The sequence below is a fragment of the Chaetodon trifascialis genome, chromosome 3 (genome assembly GCF_039877785.1).
Source record: "Chaetodon trifascialis isolate fChaTrf1 chromosome 3, fChaTrf1.hap1, whole genome shotgun sequence".
Lineage (NCBI taxonomy): Eukaryota > Metazoa > Chordata > Actinopteri > Chaetodontiformes > Chaetodontidae > Chaetodon > Chaetodon trifascialis.
Window position 1 is genome coordinate 20,851,930 of NC_092058.1, and position 22,442 is coordinate 20,874,371.

Below are 22,442 nucleotides of genomic sequence, written 5' to 3' on the forward strand. Positions count from 1 at the left end.
GGCAACGTGCAGCGCGGAGGGAGGGAGGGAGGTCCGAGGCCCGGGTAGGCTCCGGGAAAGCGAGGTAGAGGCGGAGCTTCTCTCTGAGCGTGTATGCATGCATGTGTGTGTATGTGTGTTTCCTCGCTCACCCCTCCTCCCTTTAACCACCCCACCCCCACCTCTCCAGCCCCCCCTCCTCTCTCTCTCTCTCCCTCCCTCCCTCCCTCCCAACCTCGGCTGCCCGCCCCTGAGTCTGGAGAGCAGCAGCAGCAGTGGAGCTTCACTGCCTCTCCTCGCCTCACAGTGCGGGAATATACCAGCGGAGAGCAGAATGGATACGGAAGGGAGCCAGAGCAGCCTGTCCTCCAGCACGGACAACTCCCCCCACGACCCCTGGTAACAGCCTCAGCCCGCCCGCCTGCCTCTAGCTCGCCTCTCGGCCCGGTTTGAGTTCACCTTGGACTTTAGTTGAGTTCAGTGCGGGAGCGGAGCCGCGCCGAGACAAAAGACAAGCACGCTGTGTGTGTATGTGTGTGTGTGTGTCTGTACGTGTAGGATGGATCCACTGAGCGGAGGAGACACAGACGCGCCGCCGCTTTCCGCTTGTGTTTCCCCCCCTCTCCCCTCTTGTTTGTTTATTTGTCTCGGTTTCCCTCCAGAAGGCCACATTGCAACTTCTCCCGCATCATCTGGAAAATCCTCTCCTTTTTTTCCTCCTCTAGGGGATTATAACGGCCCGACTGGCCCATTGGTGACTTCGCAACATGGCCGATGCTTTCTTCTTACTTTATTGATGCTGTATTACACACAATTCCTCCCAGTTTCCCCCCTTTGCATGTGCCCGTGTTGTGCTGTGAAAGACGCGTGTTATTCTGTGTGACTTACGGCTTGTGTTTCTCTCATTCAGCAAAATGTTCATCGGGGGTCTGAGTTGGCAGACAACACAAGGTGAGCTGTCCCGCACGCTACTTTAATAAGTCTCAATGAAAGCCTCTGGCTGCCTCCTGTTTTCCTCTGTCCACATTTCGGCGTAATAATACATCCCATATTACCCATGAGGCTTCCTGAAGTTAAGGGGAAACACTGTAAATAGTTAAATCAAAGCCTCCTATTCACTAAGGATCAGCTCTTAGGATTTAGACTTGCCGAGACGCAGCAGATTAACACGGGAAACGCGTGCACATTCAGCGACTTTGTCTGCCTTTTTCCTGTGCGCCGCTACGGAACAGCATTTATAGTAAAAGTGATCGATTATTGAGCGTTAAAGCAGAAGTTCGGCTCGTATCGATGCCCGCGCTCGCGTCTTGTTTTCCTTATTGTTGCACTCCGATGAATCCATTCATTTATTTTAGGAGCCATGAGCGCAGGCTGGTGCGTGAATACAGTTTATTCTTGTTGCGATGGCCCGTGTTATTACTCCGCCGCCGCCGCCGCCGCTGCTGCTGCGTGTCAAAACAGCGATCGTCACCAAGTGCAGCTTTGTTTGTGGTCCGCAGGGCCTAATGGGCTATTATGCTGAATGGCCAGATAGCCCGTGTACGATCTCTGGAGGGACACAAACACAACGTGGTCCGCCCGACCCCATTGTCTCTCTCCAGCCACTGCCAGCACATCACCTCGCCAGGGCCTGTAGGGATACACTCGCGTCTAATGTCTGGATGTGTTTAACCGTGTCTCCCTTGCTGTCTTCGCAGAGGGCTTGAAGGAGTACTTCTGTAAATTCGGCGAGGTGAAGGAGTGTATGGTGATGCGGGATCCCGTTACCAAGCGGTCGAGGTAAGAAGGAGGCGTGTGCGCTCCGCCGTCCTATCACTGGATGCCTCGCGCTCTCCATGCTTTTCCATGAGACTTGTTTTTAAGGTGCCGTGAGTTTGCATTCTGATTTTTTTCGGGAGCTGAATTGCTTTTCTTGTCTCGTTTTTTTTTTTTTCTTTTGCAGGGGGTTTGGGTTCGTTACATACGCAGAACAAGCCGGCGTGGAAAAGGTTTTGGCGCAAAACAGACACGAGTTGGATTCCAAAACGGTGAGTTGCGCCTCAGAAGGGCTGGATGCTGCCAGGGACTTGTTTGGGGTAACTTTTCGGATTCCGTGCAGCGTGTTTTTTTCCCCTCCTCAGTGCATTTTGCCTCCCACCGTATGGCTTGTAAAGTTGAGGAGTCCCCCCCCCCTTCCTCCCCCTCTCTCTGCTCATTTCCCCCTCCAAATCCCGGTTCAGGGCGCCAACATGAAAGCGTTCTTTCTTGGTCTTCATTACCATGGTTACCTGGGGACCTGAATGGGGTAGGAGCCCCTGCAAAACCCTCAAAGGGTTTATGAAGAGAGCAAGCAAGTTTTTTTTTCCTCCATAGAAAATAACAGCAACCGTTTTCTACTGGCAGATTAAAAAAAAAAGTTGGAGGGAAGGAACCAGTTGTGGCAAATGATGTCAGGGAGGAAGCCTGTGAGGTCCAAAATGAGTTGATTTTAAATAGTGATGCTGAGGTTTGTTTGAACTGCTGTGATCTGGAGGGGGTTTCTCTGTGATTTCCCCTCCCACGCTGCAAAATTCAAATGCGGTAAATGGGACAAATCAGTCACCGAGCAGAGGTCAGAGCACAGATACACGAGTGGCCCCGTGAAAGTGTGTGTGGATCCCTGCGGCTCGTAGTTTTGGTGAGTTTCAAAGCTGCTGACTCAGATTTAAATGTCTATGAAGGTGTGAATGCTGCTGTCTTGGTCATGTAGATTGGTTGTAGAGATGGGTGACTGGGTGTGTCTTCGCCAGCTTGTGGCCTTTGCTAACCACACACACACACACACACACACACACACACACACATGCACACACACAATAGGATCATTTGAGAGTGAAAATGTGTGGCTCGGAGAGGCAGCAGAGCTCAGGGGTGGAGAAAGGTAGAGTTGGTTAGTTGTTGGAGCAAGCCTGTTGCTGGGGGTGACGCCGGCCACTGGAGACAGTGTCGTAGCTGCACAGCCTGATGGGATTTATGTCTCCATAACAACTTCTCAGCTATTTTGCATTAACTTAAGACAGTCTGCTCGGTTGGGCTGCAGAGCTTTGACACGCACACACAGATAGTGTCATGACAGACCGTTATCCTCAGCCTGTGTGTGTATCTGTGTGTTTTTAGGTGCATTTCTAAAGTCTGCACGGTTGCTGTAATTTTCATGACAAAATGAGTGTTTCTGCTGGTAATCTGTCCATTTTTCAGGTAGCTTGGAAGCAAGTTCTGAGCAACTGTAAAGTATTACTCAGTGAGTCATATTACCTATTAAAACTAGGTGCTGCCTGAGTCTTTGAGAGCCAGGCCGTGTGTGTGTGTGTGTGTGTGTGTGTGTGTGTGTGTGTGTGTGCGTGTGATGTGACCATTGGTTTAAAGGCAGAGGCTTTTGGAAGCTCAGCTTGGCAGGCCACTGGTGGGGTTAGGCGTTGCCCTATTATAAACCAAAATACAGCACAAGGCTAAACAATAATAATGTGCCCCACTCAAGTGCAGCTTTGGTTGCTCAGGTTGTTGTGGCAGCAGGCTGTGGGGGAAGCACGCCGTGGTACCATTTATCCAACCGGGCGGTTTAAACACGGGTATGGTTGCCATTTTGTCGTTCCATTTTGGAAATAAGAGCCCATGCTTTTTTTTTCTTCTTTTACTCCCGTATGGTTGCAAATCTCTCAGATTTACAAGGGCTGTGCCGTTAACGACAACAATGACTTAGACTGTGTTGTTTGTTGCTTCTAGCCTAATTCTACCACAATACACGAAATATCACTGATGCAAAATGAGCAAGCGTTGCGCAGCAGCTAAGCGACTCCTTCCTACCTCCAACCGCTGTGTTAACTGATATGGCCTCCACTTTTTTGGGGTTGTAAATCGTTATAGCTGAAGCCTTTCAAGAGTTGATTTTGTGTAAAAACACACAGCAGCTTTGGGCCAAATTCTGTGGTGTTGGACTGAATGTTTGTAACAACTAGCGAATCTTTATGGCACCAAACTCTCCAACATTCCCAACACCTGCTCCATTCGAATGATTATCTAAATGTATTTATTCCTGTATTCTCTCACACCTGGCCTACCCTCCCCTCCCCTCCCCTCCCTCCCTCCACGGCGAGAGGAGGAAAACTATTGTTTGATCAGCATGAGATGTGAGAAAGACATTCCTCCCTGGCATGAGGAAGAATACTCAATGCTCTGATTTCTTTTTATACCGAGCCTTTGGTTTGTGAGAGAAGATGCAGTAAGGCCTGAAGCAAGGAAGGGAATGAAAGGGGTGTAGCAGAGCAACAGGGTGAGAAGTAAACTACCGTAGTGGTGCAAGGTCCATGCCACTGGTTACATGTGGTATTAAACATTGACAGTCCTCTCACATCCAGTGTCGTTTCATCCACCCTCAGAAAGCAAAAACCACATACTAAATGCTGATTAGACATTCTAGTTACTGTCAGTACCTGTGTGGTTAAACATGTAAATGCAACAAATAAGAGGTTGTCGGTTGCTTTTAGAGTGAGGTCTGTTGTTTTGGTTGGAGGTTAGATTTCCTGTCGGGGCCGAGGATGGCCCCGGGGCAGTGGTGTGCTGTTGTATTTCCCTGGACAGAGAAGAAGGGCACAACTGGTATTTGTTTTCTCTGAGAGATACTTTACTGGAACCAGTTACGGGAAGAAGAAAAGAGGAGGCCAGATATTCTCTGAAATGTTACCGCTTCTCATTCGCTGGGATTAGTGTGGGGCGAGTTTAGATTTTGCCCAGTTATTATTTGTGCCGTGGTTCTGAGAGTTTTCAGACGAGACAAAGGCCCATTTATGTGATTTTTGATGTCAGATTAGTCAGAGCAGTTTTGCTGATGATGGACTGTCGTGCATCGTTTTCATTCTGATAAATAAACTTCAGCTGTATTCGCTGCAGCGGCAGCGCTTACAAATGATGCGTTCAGTGGCGATGTGTTAATAATGTCTTATAACTTAGTAACTGTTATGTCTGAAAGGGCTGTGTCCTAAAATAACCTCTTAAAATGCTAAGACTGAGCTAACATTGCTTAAAAGGTAAAACATCACTTTATAGAAGGCAAAAATAAGGAATATTGGCAAGATTCTGCGTTTCCTTTTCATTTTTAACACCAATCAAACAGGAATCGCCTCGTCGAAGTGTGTCACATTAGGTGGTAATTGCACGAATGCATGTGATGGAGCAGTAGCAGCCATCAGCATGGTGCTAATGCAGCTGCTTTCGTCTCTTTCAACTCATATTAGCACCGGCCTCTGTGGACCGCTGGCACCACAGTCTGCCATGCCTACTAACACCTGGTTAGTGGAGATGCTAGCCCTAGCTCCTCGCTCCTGACTGGAGATTAGCTGTTAATGCTGACGTGGACAAAACTGGAAAGGGGGATGGAGAAGGTGCAGCAGAGGAGAGAGAGGGAGGCCCGGCTCCCGTGCTGTAATTAGTATGGATCTGAAAAGCAACTAATCGGATTGAAGGAAACAAACTGGATTGGGTTTCCGAGGTCCATGCACGGCCTCAGATCCAGGGATAAAGCCTGGACTTGCTCTCAAGGTGGATACAGGGTTCTCTCTCCATGCTACATGTGCGTAACCCCTCCTCCCCACCACCGCCCTGCCGCCACCACGCACACCCGCCCTGGCGAGGCACCCTAGCAGGGTTACAGGGATAGGGGTGGGGTTGGGTTGGGGGGGTCCTCATTAGTGAGCTTCGTTAACTAATTACTGTGCCATTGTTCAGCTGTGCAGATTGACCCTGCTGGCCTGAGCCCAAACCAAGTCTCCCTCTCACTCTGTGTGCATGCACTGACATGCCAAGTCCTTTTGTCTGCTCTTCTGTTTATAGCTTTTTGTTTAGCTTATATTGATTATATTGCCATAATGGGGCAGCCCGCGGTGTCTTTTTATCAGCGTGGGTGTTTGCCATTTTGTTGCAAGAATGTCTTGGCAGGTCGGCCAGTGCGTCAGAGCTTCGACGTCTACATGCATGATGGCGGTACACTTGTTGTCGGCCGTTCGGGCGAGGTGGATCAGTCTGTGTGCGTGTTGTTCATGTTGCCGAGTTGCTTACATAGATGTGTCACTTTGTGCACATGTGTTGGTGTTTATGTTTGTGCTACATTACGTGGGTGCTCGGGAGTGTATGTGCGCCTGTGGGGGTAGCACGGGAGCCCCAGTTCCTCTACGGGCCCATCTGTTTTGTACTCTTTGTCCTGTTAATTAATGAAATCAGAGGGGCTGCCTGCTGGGACGGCCCCGCTGCACCGCTACACTGGACAGGCCCACTTTCTCATGGGCTGACTCTGTTTTCCAAATGAATGCCTTCTCTTTCTCCCTGTGCTTTCTCATTTTCACACTCTTTTTCCTTTCGCCCCCTCTCTCTCTCTCTCTCTCTTTCTCTCTCTCTCTCTCTCTCTCTCTCTCTCTCTCTCTCTCTATTGATTTGACGTTTTTTTTATTTTTGTTTTCCAGTTTGTAACACTGGTGGACGCGCTGGGCCACGTGAGGTGACTATTGGTCGTAGATTAGTCTAGTCTCAAAAGCTAAACCACCTAAATCATATTGTAGGCTCTGCCGTCACTATGCTACCTAGATGGAGCGGAGGTTGGATGTCATGAAGCAGGATGTTAGTCAGACCATTTCACGAACACTCAGTCATAACTCTTCTTTGTCAGTCTGGGAAGAGCAATCTTTTCGTCCTAGAAAGGGTTTTAACATTATTCTTGAGTAGCCACATTTTCACCACTGCTTGGGGCTGCTGATTGGGACTGTTACGTACATCGCAGAGCCACTTCTCAATGTCAAGCCTCTGAAGAGCTATTTCTGAGTGTTGCAAACAGTGACCTGGCTAAGTCATTTTACTTTTTGCTTTGTGGCCTATCTGTCTCCCTTGAGGCTAATCCGCCAGTCTGATAGATGCTTTAGTTTTCATTTATTACAGCCTTCCTCTCAGTACAGCCAGATGTAGAAATTACATCTTAGATATATTCTGTTATTCTGCTGAAGTGGAATGATTTTTTAACAGCATGGCATGACCGTAGCCGTAGTAGCACTACTACAGATATTGCATTAGGCCTAACCTAGTCTAGCTGGTAACCTTCTGTATTTTAGGCTGTTTTGTAAGAGGTCTTGATCATTTAAAAACTATTAAATATTGATGTTTTGACAGCATGTGAAATATGGGTGGGAAATGTGCCAAGAGACGTGTACGTTTGTTATGGTATCTGTGTCTTTGATGTCTCTGATTACATTGTGTTCACAAGATTCATACCAAGATTTGTCAGGCGCTTCATTTTCCGCTTAAGACAAAAAAGGTTTCATGTAAACATATCATAATATATATGGATTTTGTGATGTAATACAGGTGCACTGATTGGCTGCTCCTAACATAAAAATGACAGATTCCAAGCAGAAGAAGAAGAAATAGATCTTACAAAGACGCGACTGCTTTTCAAAACATTTACTGTTAAATTAGTGAAAGGGCTGCTGGTTGTTTGTGTTCGTACGCACTCACCTTGTAGAAACTGGTTCTTTTGGGAATATTCTACCACCTTCCTCACACACTGTATACACTGTACGTGACTGCAGCCTTGTGTCAGACATGAGAGCTGGTTTCTGGCTGCTGTCATTGTCAGCTCATGGGCTGTGTGTCTGCCATATAATCGCCTCAGGACAGCACCTGCCCTCTAGTTAAAACAGTTAAAGGCAGGTGGGCTGACCTGAGCACAAGAGGCTGTTTCCTCTTCGCACTTTCAGTTTGGAGGAAACGCCGGACGTGCTGGCTGAATTTTCCTCCCACTTTACACCAGCTAGGATGTGTTATTAGAAAAATGTATACAGTATTTACAGGAAAATGTGGCACAATGCAACATTTGTTCATGACAAGGTACATTACTGTCTGTTGTAGTAGTCTTCTAGTGACTCTGTCGCTGTATTATGCTTCAGAGGTCTTACATAGAAATGGCTTCATCTGCAGCCATTCACAGTATTTGTGTCATTTGCTCTCATCTTTTATATGGGTGAAAAGCAGGTTTAACAAAAGTCACTGCTAGTAATCCTACAGTATAAAGCCACACATCTATAATGTAGCATTTGGCCCACAAAGCACAGATCCTGTAAGAAATGCTGTGTTGTCATTGTTTGCGAGCGCTCTCTGTTGCTGCACTGCTGTTGCCGATATTCGCCGGTGGCTTTGCGTGTCCTTGTCACCTTTGTCTTTGTGCTCAGACCAGCTGGAGGTGACATGATTCTCCTCGTCTTTGTGTCCCACTTCAAGGTGCAAAGTCCTTCTGCAATCCTTTCCAAGGACGCTGCAGCTGCATCTTAGTTACACAGCGCTGTGCTCTTGAAGCAGTGTTAAATCTGAGGTTCTTAAAGGTCCTCGTGGGATATTTTTGTCTGTAGATTTGTCATCAGAAGCAGGGCATTATCACAGGAAAGAGATGAAAGGATTGCTTGAATATTGAATGAACACCCTCCCTTGTATTGTGTGTATTATTCACATAATAAGTACTTATTTCTGGCCATTTGATAGGCTCCTTTTAGTTGCCAATATCAATTCAATACCTCTGATGGCGGCTGTGTAAGACACAAGGGGTTTTGCTTCACACATCCAATTATTAGAACAAAGATGGAACTCTAAGACCATAATACACTACGAGGTCCTGTGACCTAAAATCATCTCTCTCGTTGGCTTGAGTGAGAATAACACGAGATTCTTCACAAATTTAAAATGCCAGGCCAGGCTTTGCATATTTAGCATTATTAAAGGCCAGCTCATTCAAAACTCATTTGCTTCTAATTTTATCTGTAACCTTGACCACTGCTGAGACATTCCACTTGGGAGAAATATGGATGCAGTCAAATCTGGCTAATCCAAAATGGAGGTTGTCTGGATTTGTGAGATTTAAAATATATATATCCATCTGAAATGTATTCAGAATATCAAATTGCTCATTTTGGATTCCAGACGGCCACGCTCCGTCTCGTTCTGTGGCTCTGATGCATTTAGTGGTGTCAGTTTGTGGATGTACATATTCTCGTCTCACTGTGTATTTTGTTCCTCACGCCTGTTTGTTTGGCTGGTGTGTTTGGATTTTTTGGGACTTGCATAAACAAGGGTCTACTACATATACTCTCAGATTAGCATATGTTCTATTTTTGGACCTGCAGGCCTTCAGATGGGCTCAGACTTAGAGACTCTGTGTTGTAACTAATTCTACTTAGTTAACAGTGTGATGATTCATTGGCACCCCGAATCCAATTCAGTTTACACAAGCACAGGATCAGCGACTGAACAACACATGTGGGATAAGCAGAGATTTGGTGCCTTTGCTCAAAGAAACTTAGGAGGGGGGGCATTTTAATGGTGGGTGTCAGAAGAGACAGGAAATCCTTTTTTTAAACCTTAATATTTGTTGCTCAAAAACATTTAAACATTGTTTTTACACATGGGTACTTCATGACTTTTCCTAATTTCTCAAACATTTCTTAAAAACAGATTTTCAACTAGTCACATGTTGCAGAAAATGACAGATTACTTCTTTTTGGGGACTCTTAGATGTTGCATTTAATGGCTTTTCATCCGCTCCGTATCTGTGATATGTGTTGTAAACTAAAGAAATCCATATTCATTCATGCACAGCCATATAAGAGATCAAAACTGAAATATTTCCTTGTTTGGTTTAAGAACAATGCATTTTTGTTTGAGCAAGGGTTGCCATATTGATAGACCACTTTCCCATAAATTGGGCTTTAAATAAGACCAGAATAAAATGAAGAAAAAATGATTGTTAATGTAATTCTTATCACGGTGGGGTGTGTGAGTCTGTGTACAAGGAGAAGGTAAAGCAAATAGCTTACTAATATCGAAATATCCTCTCACAGTTATCCCATTTCATCAGTCAGTAAGACTGGAACCAAACCCCCTGTAGGATGTCGTAGCATGTGTGCAGCATTTTTACCACTTTAAAGCTCATCTCAACTCATCTCTCCCCCACAGATCGACCCAAAGGTGGCGTTTCCCCGTCGGGCTCAGCCGAAGGTGAGTGCACCCCGAAAGGGTTAACAGCAAGGAGGAGTAGAGATGATGTCATCTGTCACCCTTCATCACTCAGCCCTGGTTGGCTGGGATTAGAGTCAGGCAGTGACCAAAGAGGAGCGGCAATCCACTTGTCTGTCCTGACACTGTGACCCCGTACCCTGACCCCACCCAACCCCCGACCATCAACAGGCAGCATCTTATGCACACACACACACACACACACACACACACACACACACACACACACACACACACACACACACACACACACACACACACACACTTTTGTGCTGGCCCACACACCGGTGGATACCTACACACAGTAGTCACCTGAACGAACACACACACACTCACACACCTCCTCTCCATTAATGTAACAGACCTTAAACTGAAGAGAAACAGGCTGAATGCTTAGAGGAGCTTTAGAAACAGCTGAGATTAGATAAACACCAACAAACACAAGTCTCTATATCACAGCCATCTACACCCGCTTAATGTGATTAGAGGTAAACGATGCCTTCTTCTTCTTCTTCTTCTTCTTCTTCTTCTTCTTCTTCTTCTTCTTCTTCTTCCTCTTCTTCTTTCTGTGTTGCTAGCTGGTGACCAGGACAAAGAAGATCTTTGTCGGTGGACTGTCAGTCAATACCACCATTGAAGATGTGAAGCATTACTTCGACCAGTTTGGAAAGGTAAACTACACACAAATCTGGCATCTGTTTGCAGCTGTTCCACTCTGCTCACATGAACCCAAGTACCCCATCATCAACTCTTCATCCCTTACTATTAGCTATTTCAACCTTATCCACTGCTTCACACTAACTGTTTCAATTCTGTGTCCATTGCTGTTAGCTTTTTCAGTCAGTTATCGAATTACCAACACATCCTCAGTTTATGACTTACTTTTTAATTCCTTTTCCCTTTTAGCTTTTCACTGAGCTCCTCTCCATGCGTTGCTAACTAGTTGTCATACTCTCTTAGGCACAACCTGTGGTGTTCAGGTGTTAAAGCTGACTCGATAAGTGGGCATATTTTTTAAATCAAATCAAGATTTCTACTTCATCAAATTACTCGAGCTACTCTGCAATCTTTCCACGTACCCCCTGGCAACTGCAGAAGTACCCCCTGGGGTACAAGTCCCCTGGTTGGGAATCATTGCTCTAATGGACTGTGCGCCTTTGATAGATTATATTAATCTGTTGGTCCTATTCCTTTGACATCTCTCAGCTTCAGCTCGTATTTCTCGTCTTGTTTTAGTCCTTTTTGCCTTTTCGTTTGAGTTGAGGCACAACAAAAAGCGCAAAATTTCAGAAAAGAAGTAGTGAGAAAAAAAGGTAACCTTTAAAGGGAAAGCGAGGACGGAAAGAGAAAGGATGAGAAGAAAGGAGAGAGAGATGCCGTGTGGTCATTGATGGTCTGAGTTGAGTTGGTTTGTTAGTTTATCTTTTGTTTGCTGTTTTGCTTTTTTCCGATCACATCTTAGTGTTTTTGGCTCCTTCATTTGTCCTGCTCAGCTCCTTTGAATGAAATTTGGTGAAAGGCAAACACATGCTGTGGAGACAGATGAGTGGCCGGGGAGAGGGAGGAAGAAAAAAAAAAAGCAGCGAGAGGAGGGGAAGAGAAAAGGGAGATGGCAGGGGACTGAAAGGGAAGAAGCAACCCCCCATGGAGAGAGAGGAGGGGAACTCAGAAGGGTTGAAGGGCAGAGAAAAGGAGGAATGTTGAGATAGTGAGGAGGAAAAGTGGCTGTGAAAGGGAAAAACAGCAATCTGATGGGCCATAAATGTATCAAAGTATCCACCATGCATGAAATGTTGGGTTACTTTTTAGCTAACTACTCCTTTTGGAGAGGGGGAGGGGGGTGTTAGGAGTGTGTTTGAGTAGAGTTCAGACTCTTCAGTATTAACTAATCAAATGCAACAGCTGCTCCTGTAACACCCCCCCCCCACTTTACCCAAAATCAGTACCTCAGACACCACCTCCCCTCCCATCCCACATACACACACCCTGCTCCAGTCCCTCTCAGCTTGTTGCCGTGGTGACCTGCTTTTGTCCATTGTCCCGCTGTAATCCAGTGTTTTTTTTGTTTCCTTTAAAAAAAAAATGTGTAAGAAGTGTGCATTTGCATGAATGGAAAGAGGGGTGTGTGTCCGTGCGCATGAACGTGTGACAGTGCCTTCGCCGCGGAGGGAGGCGAGCCTGCATACATTTGCACCGGCTGTACGACTCACAGCCCGCGATCCAGTTGTCACAAACATTAAGCGTGTGCCTCTGCTGTCGCTGATCAGGAAAGAGTCTGAAAATGAACATGGCTTCAGGATGTAGGCCTAATGGGTTGGAAGGAATTAGCAGCGCGAACCTCCTCCTGCCTCGTGTCTGGCTGTGTTTTCTCTCAGTTGGCCTCTGACTCATGTTTGGGGTATTACCATATTTCAGGTGCTAGTTCAAATTTGAACAATGTCTTCTAATTCTGGGTCCCGGTCGACCTGGATTACATGTGAGACCATCACACGGCTGAAGTCACTGTAAGGTGCATGTTGTGACATGTGTCAGGCTCTCTGGCTGTGTTTTAGAAAATGGCAGCTCTGTGCCGAATCAGTTCTCCCTGGTGATCACAGACACTCATATCTAAGACAACACTCCCTCCGCAGGATGAGGGAATATTTGGACTGTTTGGACACGTGAGACCAAAGCTGTATCAAGGATAGGGCCAATCCCACAGTGCATTCCTGCTGAGCAGGAGGTATTTCTTGTTTATTATCTGAGCCTGGTTACAAGCTGCAGGTTAGGATGGTGTAGGAGTCAGTGTCCTGTTTATTTTCATAGTGTGGCACCGCCTCGCAAAGGAAAACACAGAATGCGCTATGCGTTTTCTTTGATGTGTGCCGTCCTTTATTTCTTTGGAGTGGACTTCTGAAGGCGCACCTACACAAACTTCGTGCTCAGCTGACATGTCAGGTGTTTTGGACCAAATGAGGAGTCAAAGGAGAATGTTAATGTGTGGTTTCCGAAGTGAAAAACCTGAGCTACTGTTGCTAAATGTCCCCAGGCCAATAAGACCACAGCAGCCATGTTTGTGTGAGAAATGAGTCTGAATCCTGAGGTGAAGGTCTCATAATCCCCCTCAGCCTGGTGCAGAGTCGAGGACGCCCCCCTTCTTTTTGGCCAAGGCTGAACGCAGAGCCTGTGCGAAGCAGAGAAATGTGTTGCAGTTAGGTAATTTGATAATTAGCATTTCAGGCATTTTGGTCATACTGTCAATTATGTTTAATCCACGGGAAATCCCTGTTTTCACGCTTTTTATCCTGCACTACATTCCTGAAAGTACCTTACACGACAAACTACCGTTAAAAGCCCTGTTTTATGAAAGCCCTCTGAAATCAAATGAGAGAATAGGGCACAGCAGTAAGCAAAGGAAGGAGTGGATAAGATGAAAAATGCAGCATGGACAGGGCAGACGGGAAAAGTTGGGACTCCACTCACCCATGTGAGCTGGCGATTAGGAGGCTTGACTGAACACTTTGTCTGCTGGCCTGTTTAGAGAGAGATGGCCGGAGAGAGAGAGAGAGAGAGAGAGAGAGAGAGAGAGAGAGAGAGAGAGAGAGAGAGAGAGAGAGAGAGAGAGCGGCAGAGGGGAGAATGAAAGAGGGAGATGTGAGGAGACAGAAGGGAAAAAATGTGAATGCCACCTTTCATAATCTTGCAAATAGTGTAATGGACTTGTCAGCAAACGCTTGTTCTTCAGACAATAGCAGCACGCTTCACTAAAAACTGGATATTTTCAGTGGTGCGCTCTGAAAAGCTGCGGATGACCCTTGTTTTCGGCACATCTGAGAATGCCAGAACTTCATGAGAATATGACCTTAACTTTTCTTCACTCTCTGCACACATGCAGACTAGTTAGCGACTGAGCCGCAGCTAAGCCAATCTCAGACCCCCACAGCTATCCAATCAGATTGTCTTACAGCACCCTGGGCAGTGGACATCGGAGATCGTCTTCTTATTGGTTTTGGCAAGGGCAAGGGGCTGGTGCGCGACCACAGCATAAGCTCACACACGTGACAGAATACTTCTCAAGTCAGCACACCGTCGTATTCCAGACAATTAGATGAACCATATTAATGTGAGCGCACGGCATATTATCTGCTTCAAATCTGGGTTCAGAGCAGCTCAAAAGCTCCCCGGCCTGGTAATGCTAACCATCGGTCATCCCTTCCAGAATAGATGTTGCTAATGCTAACAGGAGGGCTAGCTGTGAGTGTAACTCTACTCTTATGATAACATGTTGGCTTGCAGCTGTCTACTTACTGTCCTGTTCCCTGGCTCTCTGCTGTGTCATTGAGTTTGGACGACCGGAAAGGTGGAACGCATGAGGGGAGAGGAGATGAGGAGGGGGTGGGGGGGTAAAAACTGAATGAAGGACAGAAGGGGGGGGGGACTCTGTGTGTGTCCAAGTTATATGTTGACAAGGATGAGAGTTGAAAGGGTCAGGGAGGTTGTAGAAGCAGCCTCGATCGTCTCCATATTCATCATTTGGCCCAGAAAATCTAAAAATTCATGTAGACACAGACGCAATCTCAATCAGAGAATCAGAGCAGAAGACGAGGATGTGTTTTTCATGTGAGGTAAAGGTTAGAAATCGGATGGCCTAGTCATCCAGAGGCCTCTGCCACTCATGTTACACTGGTTTGAGTTTCAGTGCTTGCTCCCTAATGAAAATAGCCATGTAGTCATAGTCCACTCGCTCTGTGATGGAGGAAGGCTCTGGTGCAGATTTTTGCAAATGCTGTCACAATGTTGTGTTTTTTTTTCCTGGTGAACGGCAGAAAACATCGAAAACACAAACGTCGCTTCCACAGCGAGCCCGGGCCCTCTCTCTCCCTCCTCGTGCCGTCAGAGCTCGAGCAGAAGCTGCTAACTTTCCTGCCAGTGAAGGACAAGTGAGGGAGGGAGGGAGGATAGAGGGTGAAAAGGGGGAGGAGGAGGAGGAGGAGGAGGAGGAATATGAATAGGGCCGTGGAGTGAGAGCAAAAAGGAAAGTGGAGGGAGAAGGAGAATAAAAGCAGAGCGTGTTGACAAAGACCCCGGTTCACTTTGTTCTATACACTCTGATCCAAAATGTTCGCTGACAGATTTTCTATCCTCCATCAAAACTTCATGTTGTTCTCTCACCCCCATTATTCATATCTGCTTCCCTTTCTCCACTTCTCTGTCACATGCGTACTCTCCCTCTCTTTTTCACCCGTCTCTCCATTCTATTCATTGAAATTAGTTGGGGGTGGGTGGAGGTGGGGGGGGGGGGGTGAGTTCTTCTAATTGAAATTCTTTACAGGGTCTCCATGGGAATAGTAAACTTTGTGGAGAGGGGAAGAAAGAGGGTGAACGAATGAAAGGAAAAAGAGGGAGAGTGAGAGCCGTTTGTGAGAAAGACAGACAGAGCAAAGAATGGGAAAGAATTTCCTCCAGCGCCTCGTGAACGGGGAGCGCTCACTTCTTTTTCACCTTGATAGATTGTATTTCATTTTATTTTTATACACCCCCTCCACCCCCCCATTTCCCCACCTCTCTCTTCCTCTCTCTCCCCCTCTCATTCTTTCTTTTTCTTTTCTCTTTTGTCACCTGTCACCCCTCCCTCTCTCCCCTCCACCCTCTCCATCTGTTTTCCCCTCTTACTCCAATGCTAAAGAGGGACAATGGCACCCCATGCTGTGTAATGATGGGTGGGTGTGTGTGTGTGTGTGTGTGTGTGTGTGTGTGTGTGTGTGTGTGTGTTAATATGTCTTTTCTTTGCTTTGTTCTCACAGGTTGATGATGCCATGCTTATGTTTGACAAAACAACCAACAGGCACAGAGGTACGTACGCACAGTCATGGTGCGCACACACATTATCTTAATATGTGTCAACATACTCAGTGAGGACGTCTACGAGCATGTCCTCAGAAGTGAAAGGGGAGACGATGGAGTCACTGGGTGGACGTCCACACGCATGCACAAAAGAGCTGAACGGCACTCTTTTCTCCTTCCACTGCTCCCTCGCCTCCCCTTGTTTCATCTATCTCTGTCCTCTGTCAGTGAGCTGGAAGTGCTGAGGGTCTCCATACAGAGCCTGGATGCTTACGGGCCAGGATGTAACTTAATGAGACAAGTGAGGAAAGAGGGAGAAGGAAGAGAGCAGGGTGGCAGTGGAGAGAGATAACTGGTAGAAGCATGTAAATCTGGGAGCAGCTTTCGGTGAACCACGCCCCAAAGCTGCTCCTCCATGATACCAGCAGCTGATTGACAGGTGAGCCACGTGAGGCGTGTTCTGATGTCCTCTGAGTGGCTCGTTTTTAAAAGGTCCAGGCATATTGAGATGGTAAAATGTTTGTGAAAACATGCTCCCAGGAGGGAATGTTCAAAAGGAAAATTCTGTGTTTTTATAGCTTTGTTTTGTCAGTATAAATGCTGAGATCAGGGGTCCTGAGGTGTCCCACCACACACACGAATAATCTCTGAGATCAAGCGTTGTAATAACAGTCTGTCTGTGTCTCTTCCAGGTTTTGGCTTTGTTACCTTTGAGAATGAAGATGTGGTGGAAAAAGTGTGTGAGATCCACTTCCACGAGATCAACAACAAAATGGTACGCAGTCGCACGTTTCAGGGCATTTCACGAATAAACCTGCAGCGTTTATGTCACATCGTGCTGTAGTTTAAAACATTTCCAGCATCATCGACTCGCCGATGTAAGAATGTGCTTGAGCTGCATTTAGTTTTCTGCCAGGGTGTGCTGCGAGTCCACGAATCGTGTTCTAGAGTACTTATTAATGAACACTGGTTTCCTGTTCTTTATAGGTGGAGTGTAAGAAAGCCCAGCCCAAGGAGGTGATGACGCCGACAGGCTCAGCCAGAGGCCGCTCCAGAGTGATGCCCTACGGGATGGACGCCTTCATGCTTGGAATCGGCATGCTGGGTGAGATCCAAGATCAGATACACCCAAAGCAAATACACTGCACCAAAAGTATAAATACAGTGTATGTACATATATACATAGCAAATCCACCAATCACAGAGAAGTCTCCTTAAAGGTTTACTTCATAAGCAGTGGGTGTTGTGGTTTAGAGCAGAAGCTTAACACAACATAAACACTTTTAATGACAGTTTTATCAAATAAAACTTCAGTAATGTATTTAACCAGAGAAATTACAGGGCATTTTCACATACTGTGTATAATTAAATAGCTCGAGTTATTGCTGGAAAAAAAATCACCATTCTACAAACGTTCCACATCTAACGGCGTTTTTCTTGAACACACCTGTCACCAGTTCCACCTTTCGGTTTCTTATAAATCTGTCTCGACCAATTAAGTGCTCTTTCTGCTGCAATATTAAAAAAGCCAGCAACGTGTTAAGAATGTCATCCGTGGCTCCTAACATGTAATATTTCCTGACTTTCTCCCATAAAACGTGGAAGAAGAAAAAAATCCCGTTGACGTGCACTGAAACTGGCATCCTAATTTGGTTGATATTATTCTCTGAGGTGATTGTGGCGTGCGCGCCTCCACCGAATGGAGCTAAGATGTATGAGAAATTTAGAGGTCACGGGCTGAAGGGCAATAGAGTTCTACACACTGGAGTAAAACCTCAAAGCGTTCCCATTGAGAAAACAAACTGAGAGACTCATGTGTCATTTGTGGTTGTTTGGCTCCCTCTACTGGATATTTCACTTTGTACCGTTTGTAATTCTGTGATCTGACCTTTAAAGAAATGCAGAAAAGATAAGTAATATGGTAATGTAGACACTCAAATAATCATTTGCCTCCAGCTGATCGACTGAAAACTGCTGATCAGCTGGTTGCCTAGTCATAGTATCTGAGTATGTACTAAAAAGGTAGCAGTTTAGCGTTGAGCTCCAAATGAATTGCTCCACATGCTGATGTTTTTGCTGTGGCTTAGACTTTACGCTCTCTTTGTTCAGCCAAGTTAACTAAAGCGATGAATGTTTTCTATTTCTAACAGGCTACCCGGGCTTCCAGACTACTACCTACACCAGCCGCAGTTACTCTGGAATCGCTCCTGGTTACACTTATCAATTTCCAGGTGAGTCCACATAGATCAGGGTCTTGGAGGGGAGGGTCCAGGCTGCAGCAGGGAGTTGATTCATCTGTGAAACGCTGTGGTCGTGAAATGCGTCACATGGATTGATCTTTCTCTCTCACACACTTAATATCTTCATTTCAGCAGAGTCGCTGCCTGTAGATTGAAGAGTGTGATTTTGACGTCATGTTTCCAAACCCCCCTTATCTAAAACATCTACTCATGTCTTCTCTATTATTTGCCCGTTTCCCCCTCATATTCTGTTTATTTTCTCAGCTTATGTAACCCCCTTTCATTGGCTATATCGCCCCTCCTCTTCCTTTGCTCCAACCTTCCTGCCTGTCCTCACAGTGGATTTTGAATTTTCTGCTGTGGCTAAACGTCTCATGTATGTGGCTTTGTAGTCTGGCCGGTGGATGGTGACTGTATTTACAAAGCGCTCTCTCTCTTGACCTTCTCTGTTTCTAGAATTCCATTTAGAGAGGACCCCCCTCCTGACATCATCCCACCCCCCTGAGCTGGCAGGTCAGTGGCTCCTCACCAGGAGAAAAGTAAAAGCTTTTCAGCAGAAGAGTCAAAATGAAACTGCTGCCGAGAAGGCGAATAAGCCTCTTTTCCCAAATGTCAGACTTTTCCTTGAAGTGTCATGTAAACAGACTATTCCTTTGATGAGAAGAGTCCTGCAATTATTCCAGTCGTTGGAGAAGTGTGTGATACTGTGACTCCACAATCCTTTAACCTTATAAAAAGCTTTCTGTGTGTGAATCCTGTGTCCATGTTATCTGACTGTTAGGAGTCCTCCTGCATGCCGCTAAAAGGTCACATTGAAGTTTCCTCCTCAGAGCTACTTGTAAAGCTGCTGAGGGCAGCTTTTACTTGAACTGTGAGACAAAGTAAAAGTGAAATGAAATGTCTGTACTGACTTATGGGTTCTCTGGACTGCCTCTCAGTTAGGACCTACTTTTAGTGCTAAAATGTTTTGTGAATTACCTTTGGACTAAAAATATATGAGTCCTGACGACTGACACTCTGACTGGCTGATTTTTAGGGAGTTCCTCCTCACTCAGCCTTAGGATGTTTAGTGCACACGACCCTGCATCTACAAGCAGCAGCTGCAGCTCTTTCTGCACACTGCCATCTAGTGGCTTAACTTTGAATTGCCACCCTTCTTGTTTTTGGCATCATTTTGTTCCTTATTTGAAGAGTCAGATTGTAGTGGATGTTATATCACTGATGCAGTTGGCTTTTATGTTTCAAGCCTTCCTCCAGTCGGAGTGTCATCAGAAGACAGGTGTTTGAACAGATGTGGAGTCAGTGCTGTAGATTGTTACTCGTGATCTGGAGTGAGATCCACAATGACTGTCGTCTGTGTTTGTCACCCTCAGCCATTCCCCTGACTGCTTATGGACCAATGGCAGCAGCCGCAGCAGCAGTAGTTAGAGGTATGTGTGTGTCTGCGTGTATGTGCACTTGTGCATCTACTTGCATGCTTGCCTCAGGTAGCAAGTGTGTACAATGTCCTGCTTGGACAAATAGAAGAATATTTTTAGATGTGTGTGTGTGTGTGTGTGTGTGTGTGTGTGTGTGTGTGTGTGTGTGTGCGTGTGTGTGAGTGAGAGAGTCCCTCTAGTGTTGAAGCCTGACTCGTCTCCTCTGTCTCTCAGGCTCCACCCCTTCACGCACAGCTGGTTTCCTGGGAACCAGCAGCCCTGGACCAATGGCTGACCTATATGCGGCAGCCAATCAGGACTCAGGAGTCAGCAGCTACATCAGTGCCGCTAGCCCCGCCCCCAGCACAGGGTTCGGCCACGGTCTAGGGGTAAGTCACACCCCCCTCCCCCCACCCACCCACACACACACACACACACACACACACACACACTTGAATGCATGCATGGATGCACGTATTATTCACAAAGCTAACAGAGAGTGTGTCCTCTCTTGTCTGCGTGTCTTCAGGGTCCTCTGATTGCTACTGCGTTCACTAATGGCTACCACTGAGAAGACTCAGGTCACTGAAGATGGGAGGGCTTCTCCTCTGCTGACGAGCCAATCAAAATGCTGGCTGCCCACTGATGGCACAACCTGATTGGCCAGCCACAGGCTCTTCCGGGCTCTCCTGGCGCCCTGTGGCTCCACCCACCGACTGAATATCTTTTTAAATCCTGAACTCTGTTTTGCTGTACTAATCTCACTTCAACATAACGTCCCCGTCTCTCCTCTTTTGTCCTCATGTAGTCTAATAACTAGATCTTCCCCCTCCGTTATCCATTACTTTCTTTTGAAGCTGAGAAAAGAAAACTGCAAAAAAAAGAAAAAAAAAAGAAAATCTCTGAGGAAACATTTGTCATCTTTGACAAAGACACAGAGGACTATTTTGAGTTTTTTTTTGTATTATTTTATTTTAATGTGATTCGTCGTTTCATCATGAAATCCTTCAAAGCTGTTACTGATGTGAACGGAGAGAGAAAAAGCCGTGCGAGATGGGTCTTTGTCTGAAAACCATTTTTAACAAAGGAAGAACAAATCCAACAAGGTCCTTTTTTAACTCGAGCACGGAAACATGGGAAAAAAAACTAAAATGTATATTTTGGTAGTCTTTAAAAACAAAACCTTTGTAATATTGTTATTAATATTGACATAATAATGATAATCTGTAAGGTATTTTATTCTGTAATTGGTTTTAAAGCAATGTTTTTATGTCTTCCTGTAAGATATTGTACATAAACGTAGGGGTGAGGGGAGGGTGGAGGGGTTACTGAACCGGCTGGCATGTCATTGGTTGGTTTGGAAAGGGTTAACAGCAATTTGACTGGATGTCATCTACTACTATGTGTGGTCATCTCACTACTTTTATCAGTATGCATACGGTCTATGTGTACATTGTTGGCCAGTCCGCTCTGTGACGCTTCAGCGCGGCGCTGTTGTCGATAGCTGTCGAGAAATCAAACTTCCAGGAGTTTGTCTGGCATATTCGTTCAGCTAAGCAACAGTTTTTGTTACAAAGTCATCACTTTGTTTGCTTTGCTTCTTGAAAAAAGCAACTTTGACTCTCTAGTTTGAACACCATGATGAACCAGATTTCTTGCATCTTCATGAGAACTACTTCAGATTTAGGACGATGGACTTTGGAAGAAACACAACCTTAAACAGGAGAAATCAGGGGTTCACGGGGTCGGGGGTTGACTTGACTTCTTCTTTTTTTGAAAATATTATATATATTTTTTGCGCAGTTCACTTCTTAATTTTTTTGTTTATTGTTTTCTTTTTTAAAAATTCTTTTATGCGGCGTCCTGCGCCGCGAAAACAAAATGAAGGACATTCTCAGAGAAGCAATTGTAGAAAACATCACAATCATGTTCTGTCCTCGTATCACTATTGAAGGTGCATGTGATTGCGTCTGAGTGTGTGAGTGAGTGTTTGTGCGCATACATCAAGGTGTAATATGGAACTACTTTTTGGCAACGAAGAAGCATTTCGATTGCCATTTTTTTGGTACTGAAAAAAAAAAATCGCTCTGTTCCATTTTGGCTCATCTGCTCCCCCCTCGCCTCCCTCCCATTTCATATTTAGTTTGAATAAATTTGTGCTCCTCTGGAACCGACATATTATGGTTTCTATACAGTTGCTGCTCCGTGTAGTGGTGAACAGAGGGGGTTTGGGCAGGGAACCAGAAATGGAACAGGGTCTCGCTCCCAGTAGGCTCTGATACAGGACCTCAGTACAGACGACACTGGCTGGCAGGAAAAGTCAAAAAGCTGGAACAAATTCAACGTTTGCAAAAACAAGAAGCCTGTTTGTTCAGCCTTCTTGCTGCAGCCTGTTTGATGTTCAGCACAGCAGAAAACTTCCTGCTCCAGCCAGGAGTTCCTCTGTCAGAGCGCCTGGGACACAACATAAAACTACTGCTGGACACCAACACTGTAACTTTTTAACTTACAATAAAGCAATAAGTTATTTTTTACCTTACAAATGAAAATAGTACTATTATTGGTAATAGCAGACGACGTGTGGATAATTCTGCGGCATTAAGACTTATTTTCAGAAAAAAAAAAGAAACTATATTTTTCTGTTTTGAGATCTCGTTCCCCTTGTATATTGATTTTAATGATGTCTTTTGTTGTGTTGATGTAAGGAAAAGGGCCAACGCTTTGGATGGAGCTTGTAGCTCTACATGAGCTCAGTTAAAGTTAAAGATTTGGGCTGTCCCCCGCCAAGCTTTACAGCAATGCTTTTCTTTTTTCCTTGTTTTATTTTTCTGATAATTTCAATTTTAAAATCCTAATAAATTATTCTAAAGCATTTGATTGTGATTGCTACTTTTGTTATGCAGTTGACAGCATATGCAGGCAC

The 22,442-nt window shown here is 45.6% G+C and overlaps 1 protein-coding gene across 1 annotated transcript; it reads left to right on the plus strand.

Annotated features, from left to right (window-relative positions):
• Positions 1-73: 73 nt before the first annotated feature.
• LOC139328782 (RNA-binding protein Musashi homolog 1-like) lies at positions 74-22,391 on the plus strand. Its single transcript, XM_070958792.1, has 14 exons — positions 74-378; positions 890-930; positions 1,677-1,758; positions 1,922-2,006; positions 9,979-10,020; positions 10,617-10,709; positions 15,822-15,870; positions 16,554-16,636; positions 16,849-16,966; positions 18,012-18,092; positions 18,558-18,614; positions 19,475-19,531; positions 19,754-19,908; positions 20,049-22,391. Exons 1-14 carry the CDS (start codon positions 98-100, stop codon positions 20,088-20,090), a joined length of 1,266 nt encoding a protein of 421 aa, XP_070814893.1. The 5' UTR covers positions 74-97; the 3' UTR covers positions 20,091-22,391.
• The last annotated feature ends 51 nt before the right edge of the window (positions 22,392-22,442 follow it).

Bases quoted from the DNA above. Each gene is read 5' to 3' on its own strand.
- LOC139328782 (XM_070958792.1), top strand. From the start codon at position 98: ATGCATGTGTGTGTATGTGTGTTTCCTCGCTCACCCCTCCTCCCTTTA. The intron at 931-1,676 runs GTGAGCTGTCCC...CTGTCTTCGCAG, and splicing joins GAGTTGGCAGACAACACAAG to AGGGCTTGAAGGAGTACTTC. The intron at 15,871-16,553 runs GTACGTACGCAC...TGTCTCTTCCAG, and splicing joins AACAACCAACAGGCACAGAG to GTTTTGGCTTTGTTACCTTT.